The sequence below is a fragment of the Notolepis coatsorum genome, assembly GCF_963971535.1.
Source record: "Notolepis coatsorum genome assembly, chromosome: 10".
Taxonomy (NCBI): Eukaryota; Metazoa; Chordata; class Actinopteri; order Aulopiformes; family Paralepididae; genus Notolepis; species Notolepis coatsorum.
In genome coordinates, this window is record NC_140174.1 from 116,380,206 (window position 1) to 116,407,007 (window position 26,802).

Below are 26,802 nucleotides of genomic sequence, written 5' to 3' on the forward strand. Positions count from 1 at the left end.
AGGGTAGTTTAGGTAATGTAATTTATTTTACCATAAATTAGATTGGTTTATTTGGAGTATAGTGGTGTTTGTTTGTTGTTTTGGCATGGGCTCACCCTTGAGCTACATGTGCTTCCTTTGCATCTCAATAAATATCATTGTTGTTTACAAACGTGGTCCATCTTTTCTGTCAACCAACTGTTATGTTACAGTCCTTTACCCTTAGACACACAGGGGTCGTAACACCCCTTCATACACAGAGCCAGAGCTGCTTACCTCCGGGCCGTACGTCTTAAACACTCCTTCATACACAGAGCTGCTTACCTCTGGGCCGTATGTCTTAAACACCCCTTCATACACAGAGCCAGAGCTGCTTACCTCTGGGCCGTATGTCTTAAACACCCCTTCATACACAGGGCTGCTTATCTCTGGGCCGTATGTCTTAAACACCCCTTCATACACAGAGCTGCTTACCTCTGGGCCGTATGTCTTAACACATCCTGCGCCATAAACGTCATACAACGTGTTTCAAGGTCATGCCATTCCACGGCGTACAACGTTATTGAGATCATATTTCATTTTTTCGCCATGGTATTCATTATTCCCTCACGGAGCCTGGTCTGATACAGTGGGAGCCTGCACAACTCTGCAACACTTCAATACTGCCGCCTGGTGGATGATCGGCGAGTTGCAACCGGAAATGGATCTCTGGAGATCTCTGTGCATCTGGCAAATGCGTCCGCCACTCACATATTGTTGCGGGACTCTAGACACACAGTGTGTCACGATCGCTGCCATAACGCAATAATCGATATGATCTGGGCGTTTATTATGATTATACAAACCGGAAAAGGATCTAGGAGATCACGTCAAATAAGTGGGATCTTTTTCCTCCAGTCTCATCCGCGAACGGTAAGAGGACGCTGACGTCATTTTCAGCGTGAGGGTTTATTATTATTCATGCAAACTGCTCTGATCAATATATCACCCATACTACATAAAGCATTTACTGACTATCACGGAATTATAAACGACCCCCCCCCCCCCGTTCATCCGTGCATGATCAGTTATAACGTTTAGGATCATGTAGGGGTGGACGGTATAGTCTAAAATTTATATCACGGTATTATTTGAAGCATAGACGGTAACGGTATATATCACGGTATCATCGTTTTTGATTAAAAAAAATTTATTTTATATAATTTTTTATTTTTTTTTATAAAATATATATATTATATAATTAGACTTGTACTTGTATTATCTGCGAGACATCGCCACCACACAACAAGCTCCACTGTCTGTGTGTACTCTAGTAGCCTCCAGCTACGGCCAGGATTCTCTGGAGCTGCACCTGGACCTATACTCGAGTAGCCTCGAGCAGAGCTACGGCCAGGATTCTCCGGCGCTGCACCTGGACCCTATTGGCATAACGTTACTTAACTGTGCTCAGCAAGCCCTCAGCTCGAATACGCATCGAATCAGTGTTATAAGACATTGATATCAGGAGCTATCTGTAGCTACTGCTAGCCGGATATATAACGTTAATACAACGCCTCAGTGAATTATTTAGTTCAATGGGACATTTCGTTTTGAACGGTGAACTAACTTGCGCTAACGTGAGCTAACAGGTAGCATACACGTCTCTCTACTAGACTTTGTGGAGCGTTTGTTGATGTCAGGAGCTATCGGTAGCTGGCCGACTAGATACCGTTCGGTTAGACAATGCCTCATCATGTATTAAACTAAAAGTGAATAGTTGACTGGGTCATTTTGTAACGGTAGCTAAGCTAACGTTAGCTCAGGGAGACGCCGCCGTCTTCCCGTGTCTATACGTTACTATATGAATTGAAAATGGGGGACCCTGATGGAAACAAGACAAACGTCTTTCTCAGGTCTGCATCCCCTTAACAATTGTATGTATTGAGCCGTACTGTATTGTACCCATTCTGCAATCTGTTAAATAAACTACTAGACCCGTGTTTACATGCGTGCGGTAGGGGCTGGCACGCCCACTGCGCGAAGCCTCCTAAATAACTTTTTCCAGTTCGCACATATCTATTATCTATGACTAATTCTATCTATTTTTAGGGGCAAATGCGAGTGAAATAGTCGCGCTGTGGTTACATGACGTCATTGCTATTTTAGAGCTGCCCTACCGGTTACACGGTATAGTCAAAATCCATACTGTAGAGCAAATTCATACCGTTTATACCGTATACCGTTTATACCGTCCACCCCTAGGATCATGTACAGTTGACATTTTTAATATAACGTGTATCGGCAACAAACGGCAGTTGATAATCTATATATGCGTTTATGCCTATACCTCACGTTCTAGGAATTACTGCAGAAAACGATAAAAACATTTATATTCTAGACAGTATTTTCGTATGAATCTGTGAATGAAAAATTATAATGTTCGTACATCCTGAACGATAGATAATTGATGTTGAATGGGCCATAGTAATGTCAGTTTAGCAATACAATTTAAAAAGTTATATAAAAAAAGCTCATATCGTCCTATTTCTCTCCTTAACAATGAAGCAAAGATCTTGGCAAAGGTACTCGCTCGACGACTGGAATCCGTTATACCAAGTATTATCCATCCAGACCAGTCTGGCTTTGTGAAGGATAGCATGGCTTTTTTCAACCTGCGGCGCCTTATGAATATAATTTACTCATCCACTGAGTCTCCCGTTGCAGAGGTCGTTGTTGCGCTAGACGCAGAGAAGGCCTTTGACCGGGTTGAATGGGACTATTTATTCTATACTCTGCAGAAATTCGGTTTCGGCGAGAAATTTGTGTCCTGGGTCAAACTTTTATACTCCTCTCCAGTGGCATCAGTTCGAACAAATGATGTGACTTCGGAATATTTCCCCCTACAACGCGGTACAAGACAGGGTTGCCCTCTCTCCCCGCTACTATTTGCACTAGCGATCGAGCCACTAGCTATTTCCGTTATACCAAGTATTATCCATCCAGACCAGTCTGGCTTTGTGAAGGATAGAATGGCTTTTTTCAACCTGCGGCGCCTTATGAATATAATTTACTCATCCACCAAGTCTCCCGTTGCAGAGGTCGTTGTTGCGCTAGACGCAGAGAAGGCCTTTGACCGGGTTGAATGGGACTATTTATTCTATACTCTGCAGAAATTCGGTTTCGGCGAGAAATTTGTGTCCTGGGTCAAACTTTTATACTCCTCTCCAGTGGCATCAGTTCGAACAAATGATGTGACTTCGGAATATTTCCCCCTACAACGCGGTACAAGACAGGGTTGCCCTCTCTCCCCGCTACTATTTGCACTAGCGATCGAGCCACTAGCTATTTCCTTTCGCAAGGACCGCCATGTCCAAGGCATCATTAGAAATGGACAGGAACAAAGAATCTCGCTATATGCGGACGATGTCCTGTTGTATATCGCGGATCCAGCGGCCACACTTCCACGTGTCCTTCACATACTACACGAGTTTGGTGTTTTTTCTGGCTATAAATTAAACTTAAACAAGAGTGAACTTTTCCCCATAAACTCCTTAGCTAGAAATATCCCCCCCTCTAGGTTCCCCTTCAAGCTTTCCCCAAGCAGCTTCCGTTACCTTGGCATAACGATAACACATAAACATTCTAATCTCATAGCGTCCAACTTCACCCCTCTACTGGAGCGCAACAAGCAGGATTTTATCAGATGGTCATCACTTCCTTTATCACTTGTTGGCAGAGTGAACACTGTGAAAATGAACACATTACCGAAATTTCTGTACTTATTTCAAAATATTCCAACCTTTATTCCAAAGTCATTTTTCAAAGCCCTCGACAAGGCAATATCAGATTTTATTTGGAACAAACGCCCAGTCCGAATAAATAAAATGGCCCTCCAGAAGCCTAAATCGCAGGGAGGCTTCGCACTACCCAATTTCTTGGCCTACTATTGGGCTGCAAATATTCACAGCATTCTCTACTGGAGTCACTCCCACTACGGACTCTGTCAGTGGGTACCGGAATGGGTGGACATGGAAAGGGCATCTTGTTCTAGAACATCTTTGCAATCCTTAGTCTGCTCTTCGCTCCCAGTCACAACCGCCCAGTATACCAACAACCTCTTAGTACAACACTCCCTCCGGATCTGGTCCCAGTTCAGAAAACACTTTGGTCTCCACGCCATGTCACAGTCGTCACCCGTCCACAAAAACGTCATTTTCCCTCCCTCTATGGTGGATGAAACCTTCAGCAACTGGTTTAAAGGTCAACCTCCACGTTGTATTTTTGTTCAATAAACAATGTGGACTAGGCCAACAGTGGCTTTCATGAAGGGAAAAAAAGTATTGAAATTGACCCAGTTTTAGCGTTTTTATCAAACATTTTGTCTGCCGAACACAATCACCACGCACGTGCATATTTTAATCAATTGTTCATAACGTGCGTGTGTAATCGTCACAACAGGTGCAGGACAACAGGGGGCTCACCAGGGGGCGCTGAGAGTCACACAGCTAGTGGCAGGCAGAGAGCCTTGCTACCATACATATATGCTTGCTACTACTAGCCGAATGGAAATGTATCTGTTTCACCTCACTATTGCTCCGTGATTATAGCCATCCATCCATCTCTAAAGCTAACCACTATTTGTAAAAGCCACAACCACGTTACCATATTTGTAATAATGTAAATCATTGTGTCGTTGTACACATATTGTGTTTATAACGTTAGTAGATAACATAGCTTAGCTTGGTAGCTATTGTGCTAACAACATATCCCGACATCCGGCTCGCTGGCCGGCATGAACGGCCGACCCAAAATGGTTCTCTCCTCTCTGTACACCCCGTCCCCACGGATGCCCTGCCGGGGGGCCCATGGACTCGCATGGGCGGCAGCCGTAGGGTGGTCGAGCCCGTAAAGGCTAGTGTTACACGATAGCTATGAGCTAACTAGCGCTGCGGGCTCCGGCGCCCTGCGGCCGCCGCTGTTGTCGAGTCCACAAGCTCCTCCGCGGGGACGGGGGCACACAAAGAGGAGAGAACCACCCGCAGGGACGGCGGGCTATAGGCTAACGTCAGTGAGTGTAGTGGTCCCGACTGCGTGTAGCAGGGACGGCGGAGATATAGGCTAACTGTGATGCACCGAGTGAGCCACCATTGATCTAGTACTATGACCCGGACGGACATAAGGCATACGTTTCCTGGAGTGACGTCACGGCCGTGCTAGGTGCTAGCGTCTGATAAGCTTTTAGATTCGGCTCATTAATATGCACCTGTTGTCCTGTTGACCTGTTGTGACGTCGGCGTTTGATAAGCTTTTTTGATTCGCGCGTGCATGTTATTCGTGCGTGGACCTTTTTAACTCTTTCAGAGTGGCATTTCCAGTGTCAAATGGAAAAAAATAAATAATGAAATTATATACCAATGATGTAAACTACCCATAATTGATCAGTAGGGTTTAACCTAGAGGTTGGGCTTTAAGAAGGGCATTCTGAACATTTATGATTTGTACCAAGACAGTTCATTTATGTCTTTCACACAACTGTCCCGAAAGTTTAACTTACCAAAAACAAATTTTTTCAGATATCTACAGATACGTGATTTTGTTAAGAGCAAATTTGACCAGTTCCCCCATACACCCCCAAAAACTTTGATCGATCGCATCTTGGAGGTGAAGGTTGTAATCAAAGGCTCAATATCTAAACTATATAACATCATATCCCTATCCCTACCCTCCTCAGTATTGGCTATAAGACAAAACTGGGAGTCCGATCTAAATCATCAATTTACAGACAAAGAATGGGAAAACGCTCTTGCCCGAATACACTCTTCTTCAATATGTGCCCGCCATTCACTGATACAGTTCAAGCTCCTCCACCGTCTATATTGGTCAAAGACTAGACTGGCGAAGATAAATCCTGGCATGGATCCCACATGCGACCGGTGTCACCAAGCCCCTGGCTCACTTATTCATATGTTTTGGCATTGTCCAGTACTGGCCCCTTTCTGGACTTCCATTTTAAAATCTTATTCAGACATATTTTTTATGAATATTGACCCATGCCCTCTTATTGCACTATTTGGCTTGACACCGGAAAACGCTGCAATATCTATTGGGCAATCCAATGCCATGGCCTTTGCCTCACTCATTGCCAGACGCCTCATCCTATTCAACTGGAAGGCAGCCACTCCCCCTTCACACTTACACTGGATGAGGGATGTCATGTCTCTTATACATAGAGAAAATCAGATTTACTACACAAGGCCACACGGATATCTTCCACAAAACATGGCAGCCCTTCCTATCTCATTTCAAATCCCACATGACTCTATCCAAACTTTTTATTTTATCTCTTTTTTTTTTTTACATGTATGTTTGTCGTCGCCCCCTCACTGGGGGGGATGGGTGGGATTAGGGGATAGGAATGGGCAAGGAAATGGAAGTTGTATAATTTTGATAACTGAAATGTATAAATATGTACTAATTCTTCCAATAAAAAAGATAAATCTAAAAAAAAAAGTTATAGCCCTGCAAAGAAGGTGAACATCTCCATAGGCTTAGACTGGTGGCAGTGATCATACATTGATGGATACAAGCGTGGCAGGGAATGTGTTAACACTGTCAGTGCCAACGACAAGATTTCTCGTTAGTTCATGCCAACCGTTGAGTGCCAGCCGACGAGAGATCTCGTTTTTAATCGTTGTTTTTTTTATTATCGATTTCCATTCATTTTTCATCAATCTAGCCTCACGTTACCAGTGGGGATCTGTCTGAGCTCGAACAGGGAAAATACTGCCCCCTATCGTCTCTCCGGATGGTACTGCACCCCATTGGATTGGATTGAATGAAACGCATGGAGAAAAAAAAGTCCTGCTTCCACATTTTACTTGTCAGGCATGTAATCCGAGCCTACTGCAGTCATCGCCCACCATCAGAACAGCGGAGAATATGTGTTTCCAGTACACAGCGTTGGATCAATAAACGCGATCGATATTTGGAATGGCGATCAGGAATTGGAATAATCTAACATCTGATCTGAGGTAAGGAATCTATTTGACCAGTCTTGGGATAATCAGAGCTATTTTCACCTATATGTGACCGCGTCTGGCGTTGATGCCGACAAGTCGGCAGGCTGGATTGTCAAAAATAAATAAAAATAATTTTTTTTTCTTATTCTGTTTTTTTTATATAATTACAGTTTGAGTGTTGAAGAAAATATTTAGTATAACAGCCAACAACAGCCTGTTCATGCTGCTGCGGTCAGGCAAACGCCTGCAAACACCAGTAACGAGGACAGAGAGACTTCGGCTCAGCTTCTTCCCCCAGGCCATCAGAGCCTTGAACACTGAACTCTCCATGCACAAGCACACATGAGCACACACACAACACACACACTGTACACGCTCACACACTAGCAGCCACTTTAACATGAGCACACACACTCATGCTGCACACGCTCACACTTATGGACACTTTACAGAAGGAAAGGTCACTTTAAGAATAGTATAGTAGAACTTGAGATTGTATGCCCCGATCGATCGGCCACCGATCGTTATCGGCCGATATTGAGTATAAATATGCGATCGGGGAATTCCGATAATGAGTCATATTCGCCGATCGCGGAAACTGATCAAGTGGATATCTCACTCGCTTGTCTCAGACGCACAGGACCTGCAAACTGCTCCTCCTCCCTAGCCCCGCCCGCACCCGTGTAGAGTTTGTAAACACAGAGGAGGCGGCTCCTCTGCTGAGTCTAGATAGTGCATTCGACCTGAGCTAACGTTAGCTACCTAGCTATCGTTACCGTTTTATTTTCGCCGATCGTCAAAACAGATATCACTCGCTGAGTTCTGTCTCAGACACCGGGAGCTGCACACAGTGCTGCGCGTCTTCTGCTCCTCCTCCAGCTCCTCCCGCACGCATGTAAACACGGGTCTAGTCTAGTCTAGTGGGACGGGACCTCCATGAGCTAACGTTAGCTACCGCTACAAAATGACCCAGTCAACTATTCACTTTTAGTTTAATACATGATGAGGCATTGTCTAACTGAACGGTATCTAGCCGGCTAGCTACTGATAGCTCCTGATATCAACAAATGCTCCAGCAATAGTCTAGTTATCTAGTACTAGTGTATGTTACCTCTGTTAGCTCACGTTAGCTTAGCTCACTGTTCAAAACGAAATGTCCCATTCAACTAAATAGTTCACTGAGGCGTTGTCTTAACGTTATATTTCCGGCTAGCAGTAGCTACAGACAGCTCCTGATATCAATGTCTTATAACACTCATTCGATGCATATTCGAAGCCCGGCTTGCGTCGCAGTCATTAACGGGGATAGCTGAGGGAGTAGGGTATATCTGCAGAGCCTAGGGTAAATCTGCAGAGCCGAATGTGATTTGATCAAAGCAGAGTATGTACACACAGACAGTGGAGATAGCGAGCATTTTGACTTGTTGCGTGGTGGCGATGTCTCGCAGATAATACAAGTACAAGTCTAATTATATAATATATATATTTTATATATAAAAAAAAAAAAAACTTTATATAAAATAATGTTTAATTTCTTTTTAATCAAAAACGATCGGTATCGGATCGGTATCGGCCGATATGGCTCACGACGATCGGTATCGGTGGCAAAAAACGTGATCGGGGCATCCCTAGATTGTATAATATAGCATTGTATAGCAGTGTACATAAAGACCCAGTGCCTCATCCGTAGCTAACAGTGTACTGCACTACCACAGGACCTAGCATGTCCTACCATGCTCTGTAAATAACTCATGTACAGATACCGATATGACCTACTTTGTTTACTTGTTTATTGCACAATGTCGCTCTATTGGTTGGATTCTTATTATATATTATTACTATTGTATTCTGCACATCGTTGCGGGCAAGACCCCCCGCATTTCACTGTATACCTGTATGCCGTGACAAATAAAACTCTTGTATAGGGCTGCAACTAATGACTATTTTGGTAGTCGACTAATGTGTCGATTATTTTTTCGATTAGTCGACTAATCGAAAAACAATTATATATATATTTAAAAATAATAATAAAAATATTTTTTTTTTGCACTACCTATCTTTGTGAAAGTGGCTTCTCAGCTCTGGTCCAGCTGAAGACAGAGCAGAGGAACAGATTGCACATTGAGCATGACCTCAGAGTGGCTTTGTTCCCCCAAATGTACTGTCTGTCTGTTATGTTAAGCTAAGAAGTCTTCAGCTGGCTGGACCAGAGCTGAGAAGCCCCTTTCACAAAGATAGTGCAAAAAAAATAAAATATATATATATTTTTTTATGACTAATCGACGCAACAATTCCTCGTCGACGATAAAATAAAAAAGGGTGTGGGGGCTGTTGTGTAAACCTTGTACTCTTTAGTTCACATATAATAAGAGACGGAGAGCGTGTGATGATCACGTTGAGTGTTTGTTTACTAGTCGTTAAGCCAGGAAGTACCGTGCAACATACAAACATGTCCGTGTAGCAACACGAGCCAATACCTTACAGGACAGGGGCCCAGCTCTGTGTGTGCGTGTGTGCCAGGGTTTCCGTTAGAAAAAATTGTTGCCGGTCTCCGTGACCTGCAAGATTTCAATCTACCGGACAAATGAGATTAATTCCGGTCATAGTTTATTGAGCTTTAAAACAATTGATAGGCAGGCTATATAAAGAATGTCATCCTCAAGGCATGTAGATTTATAATATTATTACTTAAAACTAAGCTACTTTTGCGTATACAGTCATTAATATATTCCAAATAAAATAAGTCCCTCGATACTCCGTGCTGCTGCTGACTAGAAATAAAATAGACCGCGTATGTGGGCAGTCGGTCCGACACTAAACAGCAGTCTGTTATAATCACATTTTTATGAGCTAACGAATTCCGTTATATTGGACATTTGTATTAATTATATCAAGCGAAGAACTGAGAAAGCAGAGAGACGGCAACATTATCGTGGTTTGCGTGACGACTCTCTCCACCTCGCAACGACTTATTTGCAAAGAGTATGGCGCTGCAGAGCAGCTGATTCAGCTGTTATTGGCTCTTTTCTGGGAACCGCACAGCAGCGCCCCCCACCCAACATTGGCTGAAAATGGCTGAATTGGAGTACTGCTGGAATACTGCATTGTGCTGCTGCTGCTCCGGCTCTGCAGCTTCACAAAAGTTCGCACACCCAGCACTAAGCTCTCGCTGACAACGTCGTTGTCATTATTAGAAGCAACGAGGAAACAAATGTAATGATCGTTTCGTTCATCGCATAGGCTATTTAATTTTAGCCTATTTTAATACAATTCAAATAATCAAATTGTGCTTAGACTCAGGGAATTATTTTCACCGGACATTAAGACCGGAGAGATTAAATATGTCGGACTTCAACAGATTTTGCCGGTCAAATACCGGTAATTACCGGCTAACGGAAACGCTGGTGTGTGCAGGGCCCGAAATTAAAGCCCGCCACCCGCCATTGGCGACCAGATTTTCGGTTTGGCGAGTACCACTGAGAGGTCTGTCCGCCATGTGGCGGGTCACAAAATAGTCATGTAAAATAATTAAAACTGCAGTGTGTTTTGGTCTTACGACAAGCCTAATTTGTGGCTTGTTTACCGATGTCACATCCACTACTCTTCTGTTCTGACTGCCGGTGGCGCCTGCTTGCACTGTAGGGAGCCAACTAAGCTAATTAGCGTTAGCTGCTAATCCTGGAAACGCTCAAAGCACCGTCAGCGAGTCCACAAAACCAGTTCCATTAGTGAGGAAAGGGGTTATATTAACGAGGCTTGACAACAGGGGTTCAAAGGTAACTTCACATTTATTGGCTATTGGTTTATTTATATCGCTTCATGCATCCACCAGGCTCTGTGTGTTCTGTTGACATGCATCTCCGTCTGAGACTCTGAGTCGCGTAGTTGATGATGTCACACACACTAGACTAGGGTCCAGCTGCAGCGCCGGAGAATCCTTGCATGCTGAATGTAGAGTATAGGGTCCAGCTGCAGCGCCGGAGAATCCTTGCTGGAGCTGGAGGCTACTCGAGTATACACACAGACAGTGGAGCTGTTTGCAGATAGCGAGCATTTTGACTTGTTGCGTGGTGGCGATGTCTCGCAGATAATACAACTACAAGTATGATTATATAATATATATATTTTATAATAAAAAAAATTAAAAAAAAATTGGCTGGTAGGAAATATGCTTGGCGGGTAGATTCTTCCCATCTACCCGCCACTGGCCGGTGAGTCAAAAAGTTAATTTCGCTCCCTGCATGTGCGTGTGTGTGAGCGCGCGGAAAAGACCAGATGACATGAGTTTGATAGTATTTACTGAGGATTGCCAGATAATGTTGATATTTAAATGTTAAAAAAATATACAAAATAAATGTACATGATCATGAAACATAGAACAATTGTTGTAGGAACGGTTTGAGAGAGGGAGGTAGGGAGGGGTTTTAGATTGTGTTGTGAAGTTTAGACTTCAGAGAGAGAGAGAGAGAGAGAGTACAAATTTAGCTCTGGCCTCTTTAAGTGTGTATTCTTCAACGTAATAGCTTATCTACTTGAAATGTACTGAAAAAAAATTATATATGCGACACAAAAACGCATATTTTTTTTGGCCGGTAAGAAATATGCTTGGTGGGTAGAATTTTCCCATCTACCCGCCACTGGCCAGTGAGTCAAAAAGTTTATTTCGTGCCCTGTGTGTGTGTGTGTGTGTGCGCGTGTGTGTGTGTGTGTGTGTGTGAGAGCCTATATTGGGATGCTAGATGAATGAATGAATGAATGAATGAATGAATGAATGAATGAATGAATGAATGAATGAATGAATGAATGAAAACTTTATTTAACAGATTGCAGAATGGGTACAATACAGTACGGCTCAATACATACAATTGTTAAGGGGATGCAGACCTGAGAAAGACGTTTGTCTTGTTTCCATCAGGGTCCCTGATGGAACATTGTGATTTACCTTACCTTGCTACCTCTATCTTTTTTTAATCTTTTTTATGCTCGCTTATGCCTGTATTTTTCACTGTTGTGCTTGTGATGTGACTGTTATTATTATCAGCTGGTGAAGTTGACTATTACAAGCAGACAGTATCTATCAGCTGGTGAAGTTGACTATTACAAGCAGACAGTATCCATCAGCTGGTGAAGTTGACCATTACAAGCAGACAGTATCTATCAGCTGGTGAAGTTGACCATTACAAGCAGACAGTATCTATCAGCTGGTGAAGTTGACTATTACAAGCAGACAGTATCCATCAGCTGAAGTAGAAAGGAGAGAGCACATTAGTCCAGTCTTAGCTGCTCTACACACATTTGTATTACTGAATGAAACTGTAAACAGAGAGCCTATTGGGATGCTAGATCCTAATGTGAAACACTGATTTACCTTACCATGCTAGTCGCTACCTCCATCTTTTTTAATGCTCGCTTATGCCTGTATTTTTCACTGTTGTGAAACACTTTGAACTGCAACTTCTGTATGAAAAGTGCTATACAAATAAAGTTATTATCAACTGGTGAAGTTGACTATTAAAAGCAGACAGAATCTATCTATCAGCTGGTGAAGTAGAAAGGAGAGAGCACATTAGTCCAGTCTTAGCTGCTCTCCACACATTTGTATTACTGAATGAAACTGTAAACAGAGAGCCTATTGGGATGCTAGATCCTAATGTGAAACATTGTGATTTACCTTACCTTGCTACCCCTCTATCTTTTTTATCCTTTTTATGCTCGCTTATGCCTGTGTTTTTCACTGTTGTGAAGCACTTTGAACTGCAACTTCTGTATGAAAAGTGCTATACAAATAAAGTTATTATTATCAACTGGGGAAGTTGACTATTACAAGCAGACGGAATCTATCTATCAGGGTTAAGTTATTTGCACAGCCCTGACTGGCAGCACTTATACCGACAGCTTACAGTGTGTTAACACTATGACGACCGGCGCGGCCCGGCGATTTAGGCCTCAGAGGACAGCAGATAGTAAACAAACCGATGTACATTCTAAGAGCTTTATATATAATTTATAGTATTGCTATCTGTCCATTCTCATTGTCACTTGAGTGCATAAACCGTGCCTTCATAATGGCTTAAAGAAAATAAAAATCCATCGGTTGGTTGTCATTTTATAGCGTTGTGAATATAAGGTTTATCGCACTTTTCGTCTCGTCTTTTTTCCCGGGAGCTAGATAATAGGCTAAACGTTGGCGCCGTTATATCAAACGCCATTTCTGCTGTATATATACGAATGAAATAAAACAAACTGCGTAGCATCCGAACTATTACAGAGCATCTATGGATGAAATGGGGGCGGCGGGGAACGCCGATTACTATTATTGATTACCAATACAGTGTGCGTTCAATATAGCATTTTCATTGACCGATCACGTTACGTTATAAAACAATGTCCAATCCAGCTGTAATTTGGGGTAATATTATCCTACCGTCAGGCCATGTGATCGCCGGCAGCATTTCCTCACCAGTCATCGGATTCTGGTAGATCGATATGCACATTGGCTAATCATAAATCCCATTATTCCACGCTGAAAAAAACGCTCGCCAAACTGATCCAAGATGGAGGATGTTCGGCTGGGATCAAGGAACTATGATCCGCCCACAGAACTGTAGTTTGCATTTTTTTTAGAAAATCACATAATGATACTGCAGTGGAGCGATGGCGCCCCTAAGCGGCTGTGGCCGGTACTGCATGTTTCGAAAATCAAATATGTGAAAAGATGCTGGTAGTGGATCGGGTACCTAAGAAGCGTTATAAATATGGAATAAAACAATAACAACTCGTCACGTATATACTCTTGGCTCTGGTCCACAACGCTCTTTTTTCGAAACACGTATATACTCGTTCTCGGACGGCATAGTGTTAATGCTATTCAGTGAGGGGAGTGGCTGGGGGGCTATTTGTTAACGCCCTGCAGAAACAGATAGGTGTTAATTCTAGCCTTCTCTTCAAGAGCCATTTTCACAGCTTAAAGCAAACAGAAAAAAAAACTGCTGTACAAGATTCAAATGAGCACATCATCTTCAAAACATTCTCAGATTTCAACGTATGACACATCATTTGAAAGCTTACATTTTGTACTTTCACAATCTGGAAAATGAAAATGGAGACATAAATTACAACGTGTTTTGTGTATTCCAGTGTATTCCAGTAAAGGGCGATTATCACAGAATCGTAATCTTTTTCTGAAACTTTCAAAAAACAAGTGTTTTTCTAAATAGTATAAAACGGAAATGAACCGATTAAAAAACAAGCCGTTTCGACAATGTTGACTGCAAACAAGTCATTGATAAGCGACAGCCATATTAGACACATAGCCATAATTTAAGATATAGTTTATGCGTTAGCAAATGAGAGCTCTGTCATTGAATAGAGCGGTGGCACGCAACAGGGTTCCTAGGCACCGCATGGCTGGCACGGAAAGTGTTAATATGAAAAACGATGTGATTTAATGTTCTATGCCTTACCTCTGGGTCGTATGTCTTAAACACCCCTTCATACACAGAGCTGCTTACCTCTGGGCCGTATGTCTTAAACACCCCTTCATCAGGGATTAAAGCAAAAAAAAATCTCCTGACTGAACTTTTTTTCAGGCCAAGTCATATTCTTATTTTAACCTCCACTGTATTTCTTTTTAATAGCGTTGGCGTTTTAAGGGAGCCTACTTGTTTCGGTTTAGTCGATAATCCAATGTACAGTTACCCCCCCCACCCCACCCCGCCTACCCAACCCTCCCCTCCACCCAACCTCCTCCAATGTACAGTTTCTTCGTCAAATGTATATACGCTCTTTTTTAGACTCTTATTGTATCATCACAAACAATACTGTATTTGTAAATCTGGTATGTCATAAATGTATAGATGTAGCAGTATTATCTATCTGTATGTCATGTATGTCATATATGTTATGATGAATTGAAAATGGGGGACCCTGATGTAAACCATAGGAAAGTCTTTCTCTGGTCTGCATCCCCTTAACAATTGTGTGTATTGAGCTGTACTGTATTGTACCCATTCTGCAATCTGTTAATAACAATCAATCAATATTTAACAGATTGCAGAATGGATACAATACAGTACGGCTCAATACACACAATTGTTAACACTTTGAATGCCATCCACGAGGTCTCGTGTTTACCCCCCGCGGGTTGAATGCCCACTCACGAGAATATTTGTTTTATTCGTTTTTTTTTATTAGCGATCTGAAATCATATTGCATCAAGCGAGTCTACCGTTGGAGATCCAGTCACCCCAGGTGCTCAGATGTGAAAAAAGCGCCCCCTATCGTCTCCCAGATGGTAAATCACCCTTTTGAATTGGACTCAATGAAAATGTGGGGAAAAAAACCCGCACTCCACATTTTACTTCTCACTCATGTAACCGGGATCTACCAGAGTTCACTCTGGAGCCTCGGAGAATATGTGTTTTACTGTATACACGATGGATCAATCAAATGAGCGATTGGAATAAACCATTTGGATACCATCTGATCTCAGGTAAGGAATCCATGTTATCAGTATTAGGATAATCAGACTTGTTTTCACAGAGATATAAGCTTTTATGTGATTGTGTGTTATCACTGTTTGACTGTGCGCGCCGTCAGGAAATAGGAAACTCGATTTTCGGCTCGCCGCAAGAGCGTGCGTGCGTACACATATACTATCGATAATCTAGCGTTTATTTGAAAACGATTCATGACATGGCCGAACAATGACAACGTTCTAGAATATTCCAGTAAAAGGCGATTATCATGGAATGTGTTGTTTTTTCCGTGAAATCAAGTGATTTTCAAAATGCTAGAAAAAAGGAAATGAAGCGATAAAAAAAAATCTGCCATGACAATGTTGACTGGAAAATGAGTCTTTGATAAGCGACAGCCATATTAGACACATAGCCATAATTTAAAACATAGATTAGGTGATATTAACGTTAACATTGGAGTGGATGTGGGCATTCAAGGGACTAATAAGAAATTACACTTGGGCAGTCAAAGTGTTAAGGGGATGCAGACTAGAGAAAGACGTTTGTCTTGTTTACATCAGGGTGCCCCATTTTCAATTCATAGTGACATTTATGACATACACAACATTTATGGCATAGGGACATACATGATAGATCCTAACAGAGATTATATACATTATGATGGGGAGGAGACTGTACATTAGGGTGGGTGGGAGAAAAAAGATACATACGGTGGGGAGAGAATATACAGTGGGGAGGAGACCGTCTACAGATACACCTGTGTGATGTTGCTACGGAGTTAAGCTAATAAAGGATACTCGTCACAACCACAGCAGAGGACTCACATATTTGTACTGTGAAGTAACACGACAATGACAAATGTGTTGTTTGTGTTTTTCTTTTTGACATAGTTGCGGAACATGGAACAAGTTAACAACTCACCACCGTCTACAGCCCCCGCATCATACTGTAGCCTAGCCAGTCTCTTGAAACACTGCTATCTTCAGACTTCCATTCCTCTCGAAACTTTCTTTTGTTGGGTGGTGCCGCTCATCCTTTTCGTCTGAGAACACTGCATGTGTTTTCTTTTTAGTGGCCGGCTTACTCCTTCCATTAACGTTATTATGCTGACGTTAGCTAATAACTATGTGTTGGGGATAATGGTTCCGCACGAATCATATTGTTTGTTACATTGCTGTCGGCAAACTCGCTCAGTGTCAACATAGTGTTGACATTGAGTTGATGTTAGCTGCTAGCTGGCTCCCCGAATCCACAACAGCCAGGCAGCCAACCGTACAAAATACAGTCTCAGCCAATCACATCGATTTGTACAGTTAGTTAGCTCCACTGCGAATTAAAAGGTAGCCAGCCAGGACAGCCCGTATTAGCAAGCTACAGTTGCTAGGTAGCTAACGTTAGCCACCCGAAGATCGGTAGCTACCTAACGTTAGCCACAGCTTCAAAAACAAATTTCAATTATGTTATGAGCTATCAGCTAGCCAGCTAGATAACGTTAGAGAACGCCTCGTGTAGTAAACTAAAGTGAATAGTTTACTGGGCCATTGTTTAATGGTGTTAAAAGAGTGGTGTTAAAAGAGGACCTGCACGCTTGCTATCTCCGGTGCAAATGATACGGGTCTGTGACAAGACGGGTCTGTGAGGGGGAGGGCACTGCGAGCAGCGCGTGTGTGCGCCAAGCTCACGTTTGATTGGTTAGAATGGTCCAAATGCCCTACGCATCTACAAATCATATTATACCAGGTAGCCAATTCCGTCAGACTCCAAATCAAATTGACGAAGAAAAAAAAAGAAAAAAAGACTGAAATCCGTCTGGAGACTGAATGCTTTAATGCATGCCTTCATACACAGGGCTGCTTACCTCCGGGCCGTATGTCTTAAACACCCCTTCATACACAGGGCTGCTTACCTCTGGGCCGTATGTCTTAAACACGCCTTCATACACAGGGCTGCTTACCTCCGGGCCGTATGTCTTAAACACCCCTTCATACACGGAGCCATTCTTCACCTTCAGCTCACATTTGGTTCCCTGGGGAAGAGGAGGGAGAAACAGAAGCACATTATATTCCAGTGGTTCTCAACGAGGGGCCCGGGGGGGGGGCAAAAAAAATCTTCAGGCAAAGCCGTTGCAGTGGCTTAAACAAGGAAATATTGTACACTTCACACGTTTCTTTTTTTTTCTACTTTTTCTCCCCATTTTCTATTTTTCTCCCTTCCCTAATTTCGTATTGTCCAATTCTACCCTCCCCTGTCTCGAATGTTGTTAGGCCATGCCTCCCACAAGCCGGCTGCAATGTGGACGAAGCCTTGCATCACGTGTCCCCTCCGGTACTCGAGGAGGCAGCCGTCGCATCTTTTCACCTGCACAGCGCGATCTCTCAGCAGCGGGGGTCTGCGTGGGAGGGACACGACGCCAAGGCTTCCTGATTCTACTGCGCAGGCGCACCAACTGACCTGTAGGAGTCGCTGTCCACAACGTCCGATCCCCACCCACCAGCTTCCCACCCCCTAATACTGCCAATTGTATTAGTATGAACGACCAGCCAAGCTGGTAGTAACGCAGAGAGCTGGGCTCGAACGCAGCATCTACTGCATTGGTGGCGAGCGCCTTGCCCACTGCGCCACCTAGCCGCCCCCACTTCACACGTTTCCATAATTGTTTTGTCAAAACCGGAAAGCCTGTAGCCTATACTTCCTTTTATACATTTTAGGAGGCATATCTTGTCCAGCCTAAGTTTCACTAGAAGTCAAGTCTGATGAGAGAATAAAAAATGTGAGTACTCTTCTCATCATAGGTTTCACTCTGCCATGTTATGAATGATCATTTATATAGCGCTTTTCTCTAGACTCAAATCGCTCCCCTCAATGTAGGGTGGAAATAGCCTCCTTCACCACCACTGTGTAGCACCCAACCTTGCGCTACGCAGGCTCAATGGCTGCCATACACTAGCACCAGGCACACGTCACACGGCACAATGGCTGAACGGGTCAGGAGACATGGGTTGATAGCCAATTAAGGGGGAAGATTAGGTGGCCTTGATGGGAATTTGGCCAGGAACGTCGGGGAACCCCCTACTGTTTGCGATAGGCGCCCTGGGTTCTTTAACCCTCTAAGGTCGAAGCTCCAGTGAGCGGGAAGACACCTTTGACGAAAAGGTGCGAAAACTGCCTCATCTCGGTGGAGAGGATTTTCCATAAATGCTGAAAATGTTGCGCGATTCAGAATTAGGTCAAAAGATTATCTTCGCAATTTCTAGTGCTTTGAAATGTTCTCCATCTTTTTCCTTATTTGCAAAATGTAAGACGACTTGTAAATGTGTTAATTATTGTTAACTTGTCCGGCTGTATAATTTCCCTTGCCGTCTAAAGAACTACAGTTGAGTCGTAGGGGAGGGGCTGAGTACTTTCACTCTCTGGTGTCAGGGACGCGTCTATTCGAAAGGCAACCGGTTTATGCTTCCGCGTTCGCGTTTTGCGCTCTGATTGGCCACTGCTGTTTCTGGTCGCACCAATCGTGTGACGGCAAGTTCTTTCGCCGATTAAGCTTAGGCACTCTTTCGAAGTTGGTTAAGGTTAGAGTTTGTCTTAGAGCATGGCGATAAAACGCCAGCCCCGATTCCAAACTTTAACCTAAACCAACTTCGAAAGAGTCGCCTAAGCTTAACCAGTGAAAAACTAGGCGTTAGGTAGTTTGCTGCTGGTCGAGGCAGAAATGGGCGCGTCACGCGATTGGGCGCACATGTCACATGACCAGAAACGTCAGTGGCCAATCAGATTCGCAAAACCGGTTGCCTTTCAAATAGACGCGTCAGGGACAGACATAACAGCTACCAAATCGATTTAGAGACAATGGATCCAGTAGACTACTTTGACGGCGGTGTGAAAATATGCAGAGAAAGCTTATTATCTTTAGAAACGTGTATATCTCCGTAGCATAAAGACAGTGCGCACCAGGCGGAAAAGTGACCATACCTCCGTGTCAGAAGCTCTGATCGAGTCTCAGGCTTTAATTTCAATTGTGCGGGAGATTCATGACAAACGCCTCATTATGATCATGTCTCTAAAAACAACGACAGCCCAAGCTGTGAGTGAATTGCGCAAAGGTGAGCAAAGCCTTGTAAATTGCCATTCCCCCTTTCTGCATGCGTGTGTGCTAGGGCTGAGCCCAAACGTTCGTTACTAATTGGAATTCTAAATCAACATTCGAATAAAACATTTTTAATAAAATATTTTTTTATATATATATACCGTAATTCCTCTAATAGTAACCCCGGCTTGTATTTGTTTCAACTGTAGCGGGTACCAGGCTTGTATTAGGAGGAGGCCTGTATAAGAGGGAGGCCTATATTTCAAATTTTCAAACGGATCATAATGAATAAATCAACATTTTGTGTCAGTTTGAACCCAGTAAAATGTACTGGGTTCATTTATTGAAACCAAGTACTGTATGAAATAGTAAACAGTGCAATTACAGGTGGTCACTGGTCATTTCAACGTTTTCAAAGTGAAATCAAGTAACTAGCTCAGTATGCAGCTCAGTATATTAATAACCCGGCTTGTATTAGGAGGCCGGCTTATAATTGCTTAGCTCAAGAGCGCACCCGGGAGACCCGGCTTGTATTTGAGACCCGGTTACTATGAGGAATTACGGTGTATATATATATATATATTTATTTTTTTATTTTTATTTTTTATGTGTATTCATTCAGTTTAAACCAATGGGGTTTTTCTTCACAGTTGCAGATAAAGATTAGGCTACACTAATATTATAGTATTAAAACTGGTTAGTTATATTCATTAAAGAAAGTTGATTTAATAAAAAAAAATACTAATTTAACACATTGGTCGCCATGCGTTGAACGCCAACAACTGCGTAAATCGTTTTTGGGATCAATATTTATTTTTTTCGCCATGGCATTCATAATTCATCCAGCCTCCCTCCGGACTGCAGCGGCACCCTGTATGAGATTGCAACGCCTCAATACCGCCGCCTGGTGGATGGTCTGGCGAGTTACACTCTCGCCAAAACCGGAAGTGGTGCTGGTGCATCGAGGAAATCCCTCCGGCAATAATATCTTGTTACGTGGATCCAGACAAACACTATCGTGCATTTGGATCGCATTCTAAACGCAATAATCGATATGATTTCGGCCATGGGTCCACTTCCAGACATTGGATGATTGAGGAATCGGGAAACGGAGCGTTTTTCTAACGTACCGGGTACCGGTAAGTAAGTTATGTTATGGTTAAGCGATTGGAAGATGAACGTATGAGATATGAATGCTGGGAGTGCGTTTGGTAAAGCGTTCCAGTTCGACTGTGTCTGTGTGTGTGCGCGTATTGGCTTCGCGATTCACTACATGGGTTTAACGGCTTAAGCTGGGTTTTGATGATCACTTAATCAATGCAGAATCAATTTTGTGCATCTGTATGTGTAGTTGTGTACTACTGTCGTGAGTTAGAGTCATATTGGTCTAATTTCAGCCTCCGTTATACGTTATTTGTTCCGTATGACTCGTTTCATATGTGTGTGTCTCGAATGTGCGCGCTGATTTGTTTACTTTGGCAACACGGGTCGCTAAGGAATTTAGGTTCGAGGTTGAAGAAAGTGCACTTTTAGGTTGAAAGAACGGCCCTAATGTCAACGTGTTTCAATATAAGCGTTATGTATGGTGATAACGAGTATATTGTTAACTTAGCTCCGCTCCCCCCCCGCTGATGAAAATGAAAGTCATACCGTCATAATACCCATACCGGAATTATATAAAATTATACCGCCCAAGCCTAATAGGTGACATTTGTTGCAAGCGTTTGTTATTGTCTGGTGCCGCCTAGTGGACACTTTGGAACACGCGTTGTGACTCTGGACAGGTAAGCCGTCTCTGCGCCGGCGAGTCGCGCTATTCAAATCACACTCCTGGCCATAGGCCTGTAAGGTGAAAAGCCCTGTGGGCGAGCTGACTGCATTGTATGCGCCGTTTATATTCGTAATTATCCTTTCATATATATATTTCTAGTTGCTAATTAATGCCGTTTATTTCCTTTCCTTTTGTATAGGTAAATAATCTGACTACCAACTACTACTAAATGCTACTAACTGTTGCTACAGACTGTATTGACTTTATTCATTGACTGCAAATGACTAACTGACTGCTAGCTACCGGCTAACTACTGAATAATTGCCACCTGGTGTTAGTGGCACATACCGTTTTCTATAAGCACTGGATGTTTGGACATGGAGTCCGAATAAAACAGTTATTGCAAAGTCGGAATTGTTTCCTCTGGTTTATAGTCAGTCTTCGCCTACACCCTTTCCAATGGGGACATTTAGTTGACACATTGACTGTGACTGCTAGATAATTGGACAATTATTTACCGTGTGGGTGCCGCCATGAGACGGACGGAACGCAGAGGGAAGTGCCCGTGTGAGATACCACCTCAACGTCAAGGTGGAACCGAGACAAAGGGATACACATGACTGGGCACATCGGGAGGACGCAGTCAGCTCAAGGGAAGTGATAACGCTGATGTTGACTGCTTTCTGTGTCGGAATCGCCGTATTCCAACCAAATGCTAACACTGCTAGCCGCTAGCCATTCAATTCTAACACTGCTAGCCGCTAGCCAACCAAATGCTAACACTGCTAGCCGCTAGCCATCCAATGCTAACACTGCTAGCCGCTAGCCATCCAATGGTAACACTGCTGGCCGCTAGCCAACCAATGCTAACTCTGCTAGCCGCTAGCTAACCAATGCTAACTCTGCTGGCTGCTAGCCAATGAATGCTAACCCTGCTAGCTGCCTGCCAACCAGGGAAGGAGGCTAGCGTGGCTAGCTAAATTACTTTACCACGCCAATAGGCTTTGCTCGTCGTATAGCAATACCGACCAGCCAAGCATCAACGCAGGCAATTATATTATTGCTCTAAAGCCATGGACATTATCATTGATACACCTATGCCTTGGCTGTGCTGAACGTATCAATTATATTGTTGCTCTAACGCCGTGAACATTATCATTGATACGCTTTGGCTGTGCTTCTTTTCTAATTGCTCACTCACATTGTGGACTGCGCCACAAGTTGCAAGTGAGTTAAGCGAAGCTGCGTTTTGACCCACCATACATTCCCGTCACTAACCCCTGCTGGGGACAGTGTCATTATAATCATACTGCTACACGCCAACTGTACAACTGTGCTTCAGACTGTTAACTCTATTTTCACTACTGCCTGCAACCAGTGACTCAACCGCGAAAGGAGCTCCAGTTGGGGCAACGGCTGACTGGGACAAGATGGAGGGTGTAGATGTGGAAGAGCTGAAGAGGAGGCGTACTGCAGCGCAGCCAGCTTTCACAAGGAGAGCCAACCAGGTAGCAGACAATGTTGACACCGCATCGCCAGCGGAGCTAGTCAACGACAAGAAAGCTCTTGAAGTAGTTTGCTAAGCTCGTTGACACAACGGGAGACTATGTTGGAGCATTGGAGGAGGCCGACGGAACCGCACATGCTACCGTGATAGCCGACTATCTTAACATGTATTTACGCCCATACAATTTTTTAGATGAATGATTGTGGATATAATATAGGAAACACATCATTATGATATTGTCAGATGGCGTTGTCAGATGTGTAGAATTCACCTACTTACAATTATTTTCATATAAAATACAATGGTGAGTGAGAAATGTATCTCCAGTGATAAAACCCAGTGCTCTATGATACACAGCGTGGATGGGCTTTCAGGTGGAGGGAGGCGCATGCATGTACATAATTTCACCATAATCAAATACAGACATAATTGTGGATTATTGTACAATGGTCTTCTTACTGGCAGCAGAAAAGCATGCCGCGTCTCTCTGCCGCGTCCTCTCTGCCGCGTAACAACACACAGAGCGGTGCGGATAAGGGCGTGTGCTAGGGCGGTCACGTGGCCAATCAGGGAAACGCTGAACGAAAAGCTGAATACAAGTAGGTTGCCTTTAATATTCACACGTACAGCCCTGGCTATAGAGAGGAAGCTGCCTATAGGCATGAGAGAGAAGTGGATCTCCTATGAGCGTGACCCCGTGAATGGCGTCAAGCCCGGAAGCTACTTCGACAGGCTCTTGTCATTCCTGAAAGGACAGGAAAGGATCCTCGAGAGGCTAGCACAGTTGGAGATCGGAGCCACCCACGCTGGCGATAGACCAACCCAGCGTTGAGAGGCTGAGTGACAGAGGAGGTGACAGACTGTCATTCACTAGAACGACAGCGAGCGAAGTCAGAAGAGAGTCCCAGAGGGACTCGTGCACCATGTGTGGAGAAGAGGCACATGGAAAGAGACTGTACTTCTGCCCGGCCTTCAAGAAGGCTAAACTGTCTGAGAAGAGAGCCCAGGTGAAGAAAGCAGGAGCATGCGTCAAATGCCTCGCTTATCACGGGGCCAACGGCCTCTGCGAGAAGATATTCCTCTGTAAGAAGGATGAGTGTGTGAAGGGGGGCAGCCCTGTCAACCATCATTTTCTCCTCTGCTCGAAGACACAGGGCAGGAGCGAAACAACCAACGAGCCCAGTGCTCACAGAGGGCTTCCGAGGCTTTACGGCTGAACAAGAGAAAGTTGTCACGGAGTTGAAATTGTCAACGCTCCAAATGGAAGCATTCAAAAAGGCCTTCACGAACAAAACGACCTCCAAAGTGTGCGCCAGCAAGAGCCTGTTGGACAAAAGCGGCATAAAAGAATACCCAGTCCTCATGATGCTCATGGATGTCATGACAAGAGGAGGAGACTGTGTTGGAGCATTGATGGACCTCTATCACTCACAGAGCCGCCAAGAGGCTCGGGCTGACCGGCGAGCCAATCACACTGGTCGTGTACGGTGTTGGGAAGATGGCAGTCAGAGTCGATACCAAGAGGTATGTGGTGGTAGGGCTGGGCGATAAAACGATAACGATAACTACCGCGATAAATTATTTCCTCGAAATAAACATGAAACGTGGTCGCAAAGTTTCGATATATCGATTTTCCAAGCTTGGATATCAGCACACGCACTAACAACCAATCAGTGAAGGAGATGGCCGACAGCGAAGGAGACCTGCGGTGCACCTCTGGGTAGAGAGGTAGGACTCTAGTAGTAAACAAGGCTGGCTAGGATCATTAGCTTGCACGCCACTATTTTATAGTTTACGTGCGGAGTGGGTGTGTGGCGTGAATTCTGAGGGTAACGGTTAGAGTAGTGTGGGTGTGGGGTATGCTGCGGTGATAGTTAGTACATTGGAAACAAGGCTGGCTAGGATCATTAGCTTGCACGCCGCTATTTTATAGTTTACGTGCGGAGTGGGTGTGTGGGGCGTGAATTTTGGTGGTAACGGTTAGAGTAGTGTGGGGTATGCGGTGGACGTTGTTGCAATGTATTGGGGCGGAACAGAGTATTTTAGGGTGATTGTTAGTACATTGTCGTGGGATACACCGCTTGCTCTGGCTAACTGTTAGTTCCATTCTTATAATGCATATGATCCAGTGGCGGTAGGTTGCCCCCTGGTGGAATATAATAATATAATAATCTATGCACTGGGGTGTTTAGTATACTGCGTAGAAGAACGTGCACGGACTGATGACGACATCAACTCGAGACATTCAGTTGTTTTGGTTGTTTGAAATCACGCGGCATAATCACAAGAAACATTCATTCAGACTGTGTTGGAACAGTTGGATATAACAAAATGGATTTATATGGATTATGGACTTGGACACATTCATTGAGAATTCAAGCCGGGACCAAGCCGTGGAGGAGGAGTGAGCGTGGCGTGGAGGAGGAGTGAGTGTGGTGTGGAGGAGGAGTGAGCGTGGCGTGGAGGAGGAGTGAGGCGTGGAGGAGTGAGCGTGGCATGGAGGAGTGAGCGTCGTGTGGAGGAGTGAGCGTGGAGGAGGAGTGAGCGTGGCGTGGAGGAGGAGTGAGCGTGGCGTGGAGGAGTGAGCGTGGAGGAGTGAGCGTGGAGGAGTGAGCGTGGCGTGGAGGAGTGAGCGTGGAGGAGTGAGCGTGGTGTCGAGGAGGAGTGAGCGGGGAGGAGGAGTGAGCGGGGAGGAGTGAGCGTGGCGTGGAGGAGTGAGCGTGGAGGAGTGAGCGTGGTGTCGAGGAGGAGTGAGCGGGGAGGAGGAGTGAGCGGGGAGGAGTGAGCGTGGCGTGGAGGAGTGAGCGTGGAGGAGTGAGCGTGGTGTCGAGGAGGAGTGAGCGGGGAGGAGGAGTGAGCGGGGAGGAGTGAGCGTGGCGTGGAGGAGGAGTGAGCGGGGAGGAGGAGTGAGCGTGGCGGAGTGAGCGTGGCGTGGAGGAGTGATCGTGGCGTGGAGGAGTGAGCGGCGCGTGGAGGAGGAGTGAGCGGGAAGGAGGAGTGAGCGTCGCATGAAGGAGGAGTGAGCGTGGAGGAGTGAGCGTGGCGTGGAGGAGGAGTGAGCGTGGAGGAGGAGTGACCATGAAGGAGGAGTGAGCGTTGTGTGAAGGAGGAGTGACCATGAAGGAGGAGTGAGCGTTGTGTGAAGGAGGAGTGAGCGTTGTGTGAAGAAGGAGTGAGCATGTGAGCGTGGAGGAGTGAGCGTGGCGTGGAGGAGTGAGCGTGGCGTGGAGGAGGAGTGAGCGTCGCATGAAGGAGGAGTGAGCGTGGAGGAGTGAGCGTGGCGTGGAGGAGGAGTGAGCGTGGAGGAGGAGTGAGCGGGAAGGAGGAGTGAGCGTCGCATGAAGGAGGAGTGAGCGTAAAGGAGGAGTGTGCGTGAAGGAGGAGTGAGCGTAAAGGAGGAGTGTGCGTGAAGGAGGAGTGAGCGGGAAGGAGGAGTGAGCGTCGTGTGAAGGAGGAGTGAGCGTCACGTGAAGGAAGTGTGAGCGTGAAGGAGGAGTGAGCGTTGTGTGAAGAAGGAGTGAGCATGTGAGCGTGGAGGAGTGAGCGTGGCGTGGAGGAGTGAGCGTGGAGGAGGAGTGAGCGTGGCGTGGAGGAGGAGTGAGCGTCGCATGAAGGAGGAGTGAGCGTGGAGGAGTGAGCGTGGCGTGGAGGAGTGAGCGTGGAGGAGGAGTGAGCGTGGCGTGGAGGAGGAGTGAGCGTCGCATGAAGGAGGAGTGAGCGTGGAGGAGTGAGCGTGGCGTGGAGGAGGAGTGAGCGTGGAGGAGGAGTGAGCGGGAAGGAGGAGTGAGCGTCGCATGAAGGAGGAGTGAGCGTAAAGGAGGAGTGTGCGTGAAGGAGGAGTGAGCGTAAAGGAGGAGTGTGCGTGAAGGAGGAGTGAGCGGGAAGGAGGAGTGAGCGTCGTGTGAAGGAGGAGTGAGCGTCACGTGAAGGAAGTGTGAGCGTGAAGGAGGAGTGACCATGAAGGAGGAGTGAGCGTTGTGTGAAGA

At 44.9% G+C, this 26,802-nt stretch overlaps 1 protein-coding gene across 1 annotated transcript in view; it reads right to left on the bottom strand.

The window, feature by feature from the left end:
• atxn2 (ataxin 2) overlaps nt 1–26,802 on the bottom strand; it is a 250,745-nt gene that overhangs the window by 147,826 nt on the left and 76,117 nt on the right. The window contains exon 4 of the mRNA XM_084323938.1: nt 17,409–17,480. Coding sequence (XP_084180064.1) covers nt 17,409–17,480 — 72 coding nt within the window. The remainder of the gene's footprint in view (nt 1–17,408; nt 17,481–26,802) is intronic.